Below are 13,028 nucleotides of genomic sequence, written 5' to 3' on the forward strand. Positions count from 1 at the left end.
CAAGACTTCTTGAACAATGTCCTTTGGAAAGACCGGACCGAAGTGGAGATTTGTTTGGTGAAAATTACAGCACACCTCATATCAACTTTCAAGCATGGTGGTGGAATGGTGATGATTTGAGCTTGTTTGTCAGAACCAGGATGTGGGTACTTTGCAGTCATTAAGTTGACCATAAACTCCTGTAAACCAAAGTATTCTGGAATCAAATGTGAGGCCATCTGTCTGACAGCTGAAGCTTGGCACAAACTGGGTCATGCAACAGGACCCAAACACAGCGGCATAAAAAGAATCAAAGTGCTGCAATGGCTCAGTCAAAGTTCAAATCTCAACTCGATTGAAAGGCTGTGGTGGAAACTTAAAGAGAGCTGAGCATGAATGAATACCCTCAAACTTCAATGAACTGAAGCAAGAGTGCAAAAGAAGAATGGTTCCTCAACAGTGATGTGAGAGACTGTTAAAGCCATACAGAAAACAACTGCTTCAAGTTATTGCTGCTAAAAGTAATTCTGCAAGCTCATGTATCACAGGGTGCACACGGGGCTGCATGACTGTAACATTTTATGTGATATGTTTATATCACATTTTATCAGTGGGATGTTTCCAGAGTTATAAATGTATTTTATGTTATTTATATGGAACTAATTCACAAAAACAGTGACCTCAGGGTTTATATTGTGAGGTAAAGACTAAACAAGATTAGAAAGTTGAGCCTGCTCAACCCACTGAGCCATTCCAGCACCTGAAGTTGGGCATTTTATCATTTTATCCATAAGGTATACTTAATTTTGGAGCCAGACTCAAGCCACTGCAGTTTTCAGCACTTCTCACTGGTTTGGTTAAAATACATGAGACAAAAACTGTTTTCATTGGGATGTACTTACTTTTTCACATCTTCCGACAGAAACTGTTTTTGTATACTTTTGCCTGAATGGCCCGAATGTGTAATTAATCATGTCTGTCACAGCTTTGTGGTTGATTTAAAAAAGAAAAAATCATATGCGACAACATGAGTTTATCATTTATTTATTTAGAATTAATTCTCTGGTTTGTAACATACAAGCCTGTTGTACAAGGAATCTTACAGAGAGGTACAACTTTTTACATTTGACTCTGTCATGTACGTCGGCTCGGATTTCCACTTTGATATTCAAACAAGGGAGACGTTGCTCTCATAGCTTAAGTCAGTGTCAGATCTGAAATGTCAAGAGTAGCATTAAAGGACACATGACAGTCCACAACCTCGTCAAATCACACTATGTACTATAACCACCCAACCGATGAAAGATAAGTTAAATGATCACATCATCAGGGTATACTCAGTACAGTTTTCAGTCATTCAAAATTCCCATTGAGCTGTATCACTTGAATATTTGTCCATGCATACATAGGTATATTATACGATAAAAAATATAGCATTTGGAATAAATACTGTAATCTTAGAGCAAACTGTCAGACAATACTTGTTATATACTTTTCACAATACTGTATGTACATATACATATATTTGGCTGGATTTACAGGAACAGATAACATACATATTTAGTCCCGTGTGAAACAGATTTGGTTTCAATTCTTTGGTGCTCATGTGAAACCTTATAATATCTGGGTCACAGGGGATTAAACATATAGATTTTCATAGAGACTTATACGCAGGCACGGAAGACCAGATAATTCTCGCAGCGCCCTCCCGATCATCCTTTGGCTGTCTGCAATGCAGGAAGCTACGGCTGTACAGACTCTTATTTTTGTTCCTTCATACACAGACAGTCAGTGATGATCAGATGCGCTGCACAGAGTTAACATTGAGATTTACTGATGTTGTGTGAATGCAGCGTCGTTGTGGAGAGAACCTGTGCTACTTTGTGAGCCCCCACAAATACTTATCTGATTACTAAGTCAGTGTGAAAAAAAGTATTTTCTTGTGTAAATGTACTATATAAGTCAAAGTATATAGATCTATATAATATACTTCATTTAAAATGAGTCCTGCGTCATGGTCAGTCTACATATTTTTATATTTGTGTCCGAAAACATTAACTAGAATGACAAACCCCACTGCAAAAAACCCCCCAAATTAATACCAATTAAGACAAAATGGTAATGTATTCCAATGACATGATGTATCACTATGGCCACAAATATTCAACTGCTAATCCAGTTTTATTAATAAATGATAATAACAGCTGATAGGTTTGATTTGTCTGTATGCTAGAAAAATGTTCAGCGTTTCCTTTTGTTAGCTGTTTGGAGTGTAGCTTTTTTTCTTTTGTAAATTCAGACTGGATCATGGTCATAGGTCACATATATGGCAGTTGTTAAAGTAGTAAGTGGTATTCCCCTTTAAATCCCACCTCCAACTCTTTAAAAAAGAGAACAAAGATCAGAGTAGTCATAAATATGATCATAATCAGGTGAAAAGAGAGGCTTACAATGAACTTGATCGATTTGCCTATCAATTTTCTTTTCTAATTTAGGCTTACTCCCCCTATTTCCTTTGCAGTCCATGAACTACATGAATTATCTAAAATTAATAATAATAATAATGTTATATTACAGATCATTTTATGCCATTCTGTTGTATCATTTCAGCATTTCATTTAACTGTAAACATACGGGACTGTTTGACATCAGCAGCGGTCACTGAGTGGGAAACTGTAAACTTTATTTTAAAGACCGCTACTCCTGCTTCATATTAGCTCGGGAATACGAACGTAGGTTTGCGGTACAAAAACATCAACACTGTGGAAAACATCTTATGTCTTGTGTTTTCTGATTAAGGCTCGACCAAGGTCACTCACTCGACCTACTTTATGACTGACAGTAAGGTAGTATTCAATTGCTATTGCTTCTTAAAACGCAAACCCAAGTCCCAGCCCTACCTTCAACCCAAACCTCGGGTCAGATTTACCATGTTGTCTTACCGTTTATGAAATGAGACCTCACGAAAGCAAGGACGAGACGATGTGTCTCGCCACGCGTAATATATATAACCAGACTCATTCCAATGTCTGCCACATCCACTGACAGTCTGTGTCTGTTAGTCGTAAAGCCCATGCCAGTGTATTTAAACTTGCTACATTAATTTCCTGGAATGTGTCACAGCCAGCCTGACATTCATTGTGCATTTTGTAGCAGTTGCATACATGGTTTGATTTTAAAACGAGTAGGCGAACAAGGCATACAATATATTTGAACTGAAGGCGGGAGATGCAGAGAAAGAGAGAGTCGCTATGAGAACAGACAGTACTACAACATACTGCTGTTTAGTACTATAAGACAGCCAGTAGGGGGAGTAAACGTATTGGCATGCAGTACAATCTTCATAACAGAAGAGCGTTGTCTTTCTTCAGCCTGGTCATGTTGTGGTTATAAAAAATAGTTTAATGTCCCACAGAAAGGATTTGTTTCTCATTAACACACAGCTGATGAGCACCCATGTCCCACATGTGAAAAGCGATGGGTAGTACGGCAAAAACGATACACTGAATGTCAAATATATTCTGTTATAAGTTATATTCTGTTATTTAAATTCCTAATGAATGCTTTTCGGAGATATATAATTTCATCTGGACACCAATATTATAGAGGACTATTTACGAAACACATCAACAATTTAAAAAAAAAGTGCAGTAGAAAATACAGTTTTTGTGATTATAATCTATTCTACATAAAGTATGTCCTCAATAATGGCTTATGTCCAAATACGTAAAGACTGATTTCAATGTCATGAAAGGGAAAAAAAATAGAAATAATGTATTATTTCATATTCTATATTTGCAAAGGTAGGTCATGTGCTTAGTATTTTGCTTTAAGAGTTAGCTGATGATAGGAAGCAGCAGTTCAGAGGCTCTCTCTGTCCACTTGCTAGGCCGCCCAATGTGTTGTCCTGCTTTATAGTCTCACCCTGTGTCCTACTTAACATCCCGTCAGTCACACATGACACTGTGGAAACGTCTTCTCATCAGGCTGTCGGGACCCTCAGCAGTGGACCTGAGCGGTTGATGCAGCATATCCATCGACACCCACCAGCATTACTGGCATAGACGTGGAAGAAAAGCTCCTGCCACGTCTTATGATGTGTGCGGTACCACCGTGTGTTTATTTCAGTGTTTTCTCCCCACGTTGGCGGCCACGGTTAATGGAAACAGAGCAGTTGAGCGGTTGAATGGCGAGCTGGGATGGTTTGGAGAACTCTGACTCAGAGGAGGTCTGCGGTGCTTGTGGACTCAGAGGTTTGGACCTCAGCGTTGGCCTTCAGAAGGTCAATTATGTCTTGTTGAGAGGCTCCTTCTGCCACCAACAGAGCCGTCTGACCGTTCTGGGTGGGGGGGAAAACAGACGTTTCAAAACACTGCAGTGACTTTTTTGAACCACACAGTGGCAGTGTTGTTTTGGGCTAAACATATTCTCTAGTAACTGAATATCAGGAGTATGGTGCATGCTGAACCTGCCCTGACTCTGTATACTAATAAACCCTTTTTACATCCTACAGCAATTGTCTCTGAAATAATAAAGGTTTTAAGCCTGGGATGTTTTGTATTGATGTTAAGCTTAATACAAGTAAACCTTGCATTTTGCTTATGAAACATATGTAAGAAAATTTAGAGTATTTTTTTGTGTATTTTCATCTTGTGTTGTTACTTATTGCACAGGCAATATGATAAAGTAGCGACAGGGATGACACACTGTGACCAGTATGTGATTGATCTCTTGAAAATGCACTCAAATATCTAATCACTGCCACTGTCACCTACTTACTTATTTGATCATCTTTATTTTCTTGCAAGCATATTTTTAAAAATTAATATGCACAGATTACAATAATGTTGTTTTTTTTTTAATGCAGCAAAGTAAAATAAATAAACGCTGTCGGGCTTGTGCTGTAATTATGTACCGTGCGCGGATTTATGGCAAGCACTCAAGTCGCGCTCTACCAGCAATTATCAGAAATAAGAATGCTTATCGGTGCTTGCGTCCTTACGGATAACAATCTCCCCAACCCGCTGCTACAAATGCTCTTCAGAATGCAATCACTTGCAAGCACATCTTACAGTTTGAGAAATGCGCTTGATGCCAAGACGTCAGTCAAATGATACAGCTGACAGATCTGCAATGTCAGGATTCTGCAAGAATATTTTTGCAGATTACCTTTGTGTTTTTTCCTCCTTCTTTTAATTCTATTAGGCCACATCCTGAGACATGAGCATAAATGTTCTGTATCACATACGGTGCCTACTTTTAATGTTGTTTTGGGGTAAGATGCAGCACGGTGTTTGTTGCAACACTGTTGCTACTCTTCCTGTGGCATTTACAAAGACTCACCTCCACACCTGCATCCATCCTTTTTTTGCCACAGGACACTAAGTGTCTTTGCTCTCCATTTAACGCAGCCAGTCCATTTGCCTCTGTGTTTCTAGGACTGCTCTCATTACAGAAGTGCTTCGGCAGCGTAAAGCACCGGCCATGATGTGATCACTCTCTGACTGGGGAATCTACAAACTGGAGAAATCAATGCACCAGGCTGAACAATCAATCTACTTTGTGTGGGCCAGCCATCAGTTCCCATATCCCTATAACCTTACTGAGAGCCCACAGTCTCCATTTTTGAGCGAACCAGGTGGTAAAAGCCATGTGACCATTAGTCGAATGCGAACAGCGAAGAATTACGTGCTGAAATTAATTGCTGAAAGTCTCATAAACGAGAAGTAAAACATCTACAAGTTTACAACAAGCCACTAAATGGCCTGATTTTAACTGCACAACCTAAAGCTATACCTTATCTTTGAGGCTGGTATCACAGCGACCTGTCTCCAGCAGCAGGCGAGCGATGTGCATGTGCCCGTGCTCGCTGGCACACATCAGGGCCGTCGAGCCCTCGCGGTCCTGGGCATTTACATCCGCGCCGCAGCTCAGGAGCAGCTTCACCATGGCAACGCGGCCATGGCTCACCGCAAGCATGAGTGCTGTCTGGCCCGCCTAGAAAAAGAGTGAGAAAAACAGAGATTAGAATTAAACAGTGAGAGGGCAGGAATGATGGGAAGATATGTATATCTTACATGCAGACAGAGAGAGAAAGTGACGAGTTAAATAGTACATTAACTTGTTATACAAACATCCATAAATATTCGTTCTGGTGACCTTGATTTGCTTCTGCAGTCCTTTTCATGATTCCTGTATGGTTTCCACTAAAGGATGTCTTGCAGTTGAGGACATGTATTTACTTCCTTTTTCTATTTTATTTTATTTGTACAACACACCAAACTGTTTGATATCCGTTTTATTTTTAGTTCATCCAGCGTCTAAGTGCAACTGCTGTCTGTATACACACCTGTCTGGAGCGTGCGTTGACATCTCCCACTTTCAACAGTTGCTGTGCCACTTCAAGATCATCGGGGCTCTCAGCAGCCGTCAGAGCAGCCAGCATCACTGGAGTATAGCCTGCCTTATTGAGATTGTCTGTTTCGCACAGGCCTGAATGTACACAGAAAGTGATGGAGTGAGTAAAAGAGATGAGAAACAAAACGTTTCCACAGTTATAATCTTTTAGTTTTTTAGTTGGATTTGTCGTTCTGTGTGCCTTTCCGTCTCACCGGTATCCAGCAGCAGTTTGACCACAGGGAAGTTGGAGTGTGACACGCTGTAGTGAAGAGCCATATTCCCATTGCCGTCTGTCAAGTTAACAACATATGGCAGGAGAGTGGGTGTGGTCATCCCCACTTGTCGCAGGTATAATCTGACAGTATCTGCCTGCGAGTCCTTTTGACTGGAGACTCTGAACCACTCCTGGTAGAGCACCACTAAAACCTGGCGCTGAGGAGAGAGACAGAAAACAATGGAAAAACAAAAACTTACCATAGTGAAGCGGGGTTCGATTTTATTAAGTCCAATCAAAGAAATCCTTACCATTTCTTTATCTGGGGATGAAACCTCCTCCATGCGGTCCTTTACATAAAGGCATGCATCTATAAACCCCTTGTCGACTTTTCCCCTGAAAACCAAAACCATACAACACAGCAGGGATTAAGTATGGCCAAGCCAGCTTCTGTGGTTCATGTCTAAGTTCTGTCAGAAATGATAACAAGAAAATACAAGAAAAAATGGCTTGCACGCCTCCATGGCTTACTCACATCACTCAACAGTCTGACACATTGATAGCACACGCAAACCTCAACAGTTACAGTTTGCTCTGATTCACTACCCATTAATATCCAGAGAGCGCTCAAACCATCACACAAACTGAGCATCAAGCCTGAGTGGGTCACAATGTGACCTGTACTAGCTTTCCAGCTATAACACCTCTACACATATAGAAGCACATCCTGCACGTACCCACAGGAATGATCAGACAGGTGCTGAATGATGAGTTAATATAAGTCCTGCTTTCTCCTCACTGCCTGGGCCCATGGCCATCAGCCCTGTCTGCATACCTGAGACTGATAAGTGATCAGTCAATGACAGGGAAGACAACACTGCTAGTTATTTGCTTTGTCCTAGAACAAAGTACGTCTGTGTGACTATTGAGCACCCTTAATCAAGGAGTTTAGTTGCAAGTTGGAATATGTGTGTGCTTGTGTGAAGCTTACAGTGTACTTGTGGCGACAAATGTTGCCATTTTATTATTGTACGATCTACTGTGCAATATAAAGCGCTTTGATGTGACTGTTGTTGTGATTTGGCGCTATATAAATAAAACTGAATTGAATTGAAATGTCAGTTTAGTGTGTATATATATTACAGACACATTTATGGCGATGAATGTGCACAAGATTTAAAAAAGCATGAGTGTGTATTAACTGAATTCCCATGCATGTAAGTCAAAGTCCCAATGTAATGCCTCCAGTGCATGCATGAAGCATTATTCAGCGCCTGTCCTATACCAACTATATCAGATAAGGCTGCATACGAATGACTGTTCCAATATTTGTACCTGTGAGCAGAGAATGCAGTCTCTATTTAGAGAATTTACACACATAAATATTTAGTAACATTTAACACTAAAAACCATCTTGTGTTTAAAATTAAGTATTTACCAGCGATATAAATTCAGAAGTTTAACAGTTTGAATCTGAGCCTTCAGTAGTTTGATCAAGGTGTTGATAGCTTTTTTAAAAGGTTACGTATTGCTGTCGGTGTCGAAATAAATGTTTAATACAGCGTTGTCAATTTAAAGATTAATCATTTAAAGATAAAGATACCATTTAATATAGCACGGCTCTTTTTATAATGGCCAACAAACCTCTATATAGCTTGATTTAGTGGCAACTGCTTTGTTAATTGATAAGTTGTGAATTTGTTTTTTCTTTCAGGGTGTAAAGGTAATATTGTACCGTTCACAGTGCCTGTGATAACTAAGTAGCATAAACCAGAAAAAATCTAAGCTTGATCCATCAATATATTTATGCTGGCTGTAGTCATAAAATGAGGGAAATAAAGTGAAAAACTTGCACTAAAATCAGCTAATTTAAGTTTGCGTGTAGGGGGAGAAAACTTGTGGAGCAGTCTAGAGCTCTTCAGGAGTGGAGATATGGGCATTTAAGTGTACAATGGTGAAGTGCAAACTGCCTCCAGGGCAAAAACAGGAGCATAACAAGGATAACAAAAGCTTGGCTCTGCACAGATATGTCAGCAAAGGTAATGAAAAACCCAAAGTGATATTTATATGATATAAGCTAAATGCATGCTGACCCCAGTCCTGCAGCCAGAGCCTGAACTTCAACAAGTAACAAAAGCAGCTTTAAGCCTCAGTTTTTCGCTGTATGTGTTTGTACAGTAGAATTACTCTGTTGATTGCTTTAAAGCCTTTTTGGCTGGTTTTCATTTTTGCTTTGTGTTGATGGTTTTGTGCTCATAAATAGTAAAAGAATGATCCTATGTATTGTGTCCTTAACATAAGTATATTTGCTGGTTTTTGGAACTGTAGACTGAGGTTTCTATAACTGGTAATTAAGTGCCAATTTGTTTCTGGTCATTGCAAAAAAGTAATGAGTAGTGTAACAAGTAACAAGTGCAACAACTTTTTTGAGTAACAACCCAACACTGCTTCTAGCAAATTCTGCAAATGTGGTTATTTTTGTTCTATATTTGTAAAATAATACCAAAAAGCAGTTCATGGAGAAACCATTTGGTATCATAGCAGACCCAATCCTCAGTTACATTTATGAGAAACACATAAAGTGCAACACGGTAACCGAAGATTATAATTTAAGCTCTGCTGTCGGTCTCACCCTCCAGCCTGCTCTTCCAGGAGCTCCTGGCTACTTTCTGGATCCAGCAGACCTCTTTCAGTCTCCTTCTCTTTAGCCACAGCACCTCCTCCCTCAGTTGGGACCTCTGCATCTTTTCTCTGGGCTTCTGCTCCCTCCTCTGGCTGCTTCTCAGGCTCCTTCTCAGGCTCCTTCTCAGGCTCCTTCTCCACTTCTGGTTCTGAGCTATCTTCCTCTTCTACCTCCACCTTTGACTTCTCATCTCCACTGGACTCTTCACTGGATGTCGTCTCATATCTTAAAGAGAACATAATAAAGATGACGGCAGATTCTATAACAGCTCCACAGAAATCATTCAAATCATTTCACAAGCTAAAGCTAAGTTTGTACAGCACTAGCAGCATCACTAAGGAAATGTCTAAGCAGGTAAAACTAATATTAAGTCAATGTTAAGTCAGCACCAGGCAAGACAGGATAAATACTAACAGGTTATTCCCCTCTAGACTTCACAAGTGAGATGAAAAAGATGTTTGCCTTGTGCAGCCTTGCCCTCATATCCTAACATAAACATAATTTAAACATACATAAAAAGCCACAGACATGTTTGAGCACAAACATAAGCAGCCTTGAACAACATACAACCTTGTTCGTTGAGAAAAGGCTAACGATATGCTGCGGAGGCTGCTGGAGTAGCATGTATATAAGTGTGATTACTGGGGCGCATCATCAAGTCACCTCTGTAAGGCCAGTGATCAGATAAGGTTATACTGAATACCACTGATTCAGACTTCTTGTAGACACACAGAGACAAACTGAGACACCACAAGAGACGTTCAGGGGCCACAGCATTCTCGAGATTCCAGAGGAGCTCAAGGGAGAGCAGAGATAGGTTAGACTATACAAAGAGAAGAAGTATGAACAGCAGACCACTTCCTGCTGTGGGCAGAAGCCTAAAGATAGTCAGAGAAAATATTGTTGCCTGACATGTTTGCCTCATTATAAATAACATCTGCATATTTCAGGATTGGGTGGGCGGAAGATGGAAATGGTCAAATATTTATAGAGGTTGAAACAAAACCAAAAGAGATGTACACTAGATGTCAAAACGTTTTATATAATCTAATTTATTAAACATATTAGTCCAAGTTTATAAGGAATAGATTCTTGCAATACCATAAAAAATCTGTTACGTGTTCTTCTGAATGTGGGTATGTTTACAGATCATTGTGTTGAAGGGAGGAAGGAATGGACTACACCACAACAGTCTGCAAAAACACTGCAAAGGTGAGCAGGTCATAAAACAGTGAAGCCCAGGAATGTAAGAGAAGGAATACGGGAATAAAACAAATGTTATGCATGGCAGCCATTTCCGTCATATGCAGGAGATTAAAATAGCCAGGAATTTAAAACAGAAACTTTTTACGTAAGTGATGAGAAATACTGTAAACGACCACAACAGGATATGAAATCATGCTGTAAGCATGACCTAAGAACAAATGCAACTTTATAGCAAGTCTTTGTGCCCAAATTTTACTTTGAAGCTTAGTTTTCTCATATCTTGTAGTTTTCCTGCTTTTCCTGCTTTGTGATTGTCTACCTCATTAGTAGGTAAATCACCAGAACCAATACTTATCTTCTCAATAACAAAACTTTGAAAACACAGTGGTACTTTTTTCCCTTTTCCAGTAGTTTAGATAAAGTTAGTTTAGTTGTTTAAAGAACAGGATACGCGGATGCTAATCGATGCTAAAAATTGCTAACACATTAAATACCCTTTTGCAATATTACTGATACCAGCACAGCAGCTTAGACAAGAAGCCTCTCACTCCACTAGCAGCTAACCACTTGAGCAGCAGCACAACAAAGTCTGCAAAGCTTCTTAAAGATGACACCGTAAAGATATTCTTTATGAAGAATTTTTCAGGTCAATAAAGCCTGAAAAACATTTAAGTATAGTGAAGTTATATAATTGAGACAGAAAAACCACTTAACTGAATTACTGAACTGCTCTTGAGTTTTATTTCACTAAAATACAATTCCTTCCTTAGATTTAATAACAGAAAATTGCACTGTGTGAGCAATGCCAGAAAAAAAATTGAGAACCACTGCCATCCCCATACTTTAAATTCATAAACACACACACACACTTCAACCAGCATCAGCAAATGCTGACATAAGCACGCTAGCACAATCACCTAGGTGCCATCAACAGAAACTATGCATGCATATCACATAATCTAAACACACATTAATGCAGGCATATTAGCACACCAGCAGAAGCAGCAGCAAGGTCAGATTCAGGACAACGTGTCTTTAGTGAGCCTGACAAACAGCAAGAAGCAGATGTCTGAAGTACAGCTTAATATCCAAGTTTAAAACAGTGACAAAGCTGACGCATACATGGCTAAATGACAAAAGATTAACACTGCTGCACAGACAGTTTTTTGTCTTGAATGAAAAGAGTGTTTGTTACGAATGGACCTCATGTAGCCTGAAATACAGGTGCATGAAAATCCAAACTGTCGCCTGTGGATTTCTACACACAAAGAAGAAGAAATCAAATAACATCAAATCAAATTTCTCAGACAATCCTGTATCTTTTGCTCTTTCTGAATTTTTTCACATAATGTGTGGTTATGTGGATTAACCACAACATTGAAAAATACATTTGTGGGTAATCCATCAAACTTGAAGCCCCTTTGCATACAGTAACACATCAAACCTAATAACAAATACTTTTAATGAACTAAATCAAGATAAAAGGGGATTTTTTACATTAATCAGAAGTGGCAACACATTATTTTTCCTATAAGGATGAAGACTGACAAAAGCATGAAAATATAAGTGCACAAAACACATTTCAGCCCACACAAAGATATAAATCACAAAGAGATTGGACGATGACTAAAAAGAAGATTTTACCCTCCATTCACCCCCACAAACTTCAGGTTTTTCTTGGCTCCCTTGTTCCCCTGCTTGCCTGCTCCACCATTTTTCTTCATGATGGATTTGAGACCTAGTGAAGAGGAGGACAGAGCGAGAGGCAGAGGAGAAGATGAAAAATAAAAATGAGGAAAGTAAAAATTAATAGGGTTTCTGTGGAATTTGGGTGTGTGCATGTATATTTTGTGTGTGTGTTCAAGTTCAAGTTATTTGAAACATCCTCACAACTAAACAGTGTGATATGAGTCAGAGGACATCACAGTGTCTCAGTGTTTTAAGATCTGTCACCTTTACAGGCTTATGGTTAGAATAAATACAGCCCCATAACATCAGTGATGCAGGTTTTTGAGCTAAGTACTGATAATGAGCCCAAAGGTCCATTTCTTCTTTAGTACGGAGGAGGCGGTATCCTTTATTTCACATTTTAAATCATCTGACTACAGAACAGTTTTCCACTTTTCCTCATTACATTTTAAATGACCTTTGGCCCAGAGAAGATGGTGACGTTTCTGATTCATGTTCACAGCTTTCTTAAGTTTTAACCTACATTTGTGTATGGCTTCATGAACTGTGTTCACAAAGATTTCTAGAAGTGTCCCTGAGCCCATGCACTGATTTCCATGACAGAATCATGCCTGTTTTTAAAGGTCTGCCACCTCAATCACAAGCATCAAGCAACCAATATTTTGAGCCTTGTCCCGTGCGCACAGAGATTTCTCCAAATTTGCAGAATCTTTTGATAATATTATGCACTGTAGATGATGTCTTTGCAATATAGCATTGAGGAACATTATTCTGAAATCATTCTCCAATTTATAGATGCAATTTTTTTGCAAACTGGTTAAATGTTGCCTCTCTGCGATGTTCTTTTTTTATACCCAA

The 13,028-nt window shown here is 39.3% G+C and overlaps 1 protein-coding gene across 7 annotated transcripts in view; it reads right to left on the minus strand.

Annotated features, from left to right (window-relative positions):
• Nucleotides 1–13,028, minus strand: part of kank4 (KN motif and ankyrin repeat domains 4) — a 92,550-nt gene that overhangs the window by 5,505 nt on the left and 74,017 nt on the right. For 6 of the 7 annotated variants that reach the window (XM_076876106.1, XM_076876108.1, XM_076876110.1 and 3 more), the window contains exons 4-9: nucleotides 12,126–12,219; nucleotides 9,225–9,500; nucleotides 6,904–6,988; nucleotides 6,591–6,810; nucleotides 6,329–6,471; nucleotides 5,776–5,976 (exon numbers count right to left, since the gene is read on the minus strand). In XM_076876106.1, the coding sequence (XP_076732221.1) occupies nucleotides 5,776–5,976; nucleotides 6,329–6,471; nucleotides 6,591–6,810; nucleotides 6,904–6,988; nucleotides 9,225–9,500; nucleotides 12,126–12,219 (1,019 nt within the window). Of the gene's footprint in view, nucleotides 1–1,007; nucleotides 4,319–5,775; nucleotides 5,977–6,328; nucleotides 6,472–6,590; nucleotides 6,811–6,903; nucleotides 6,989–9,224; nucleotides 9,501–12,125; nucleotides 12,220–13,028 lie in introns of those variants that run through there. The other variant, XM_004574510.4, reaches the window with a different exon arrangement.

This window comes from Maylandia zebra, linkage group LG17 (assembly GCF_041146795.1).
Source record: "Maylandia zebra isolate NMK-2024a linkage group LG17, Mzebra_GT3a, whole genome shotgun sequence".
NCBI lineage: Eukaryota > Metazoa > Chordata > Actinopteri > Cichliformes > Cichlidae > Maylandia > Maylandia zebra.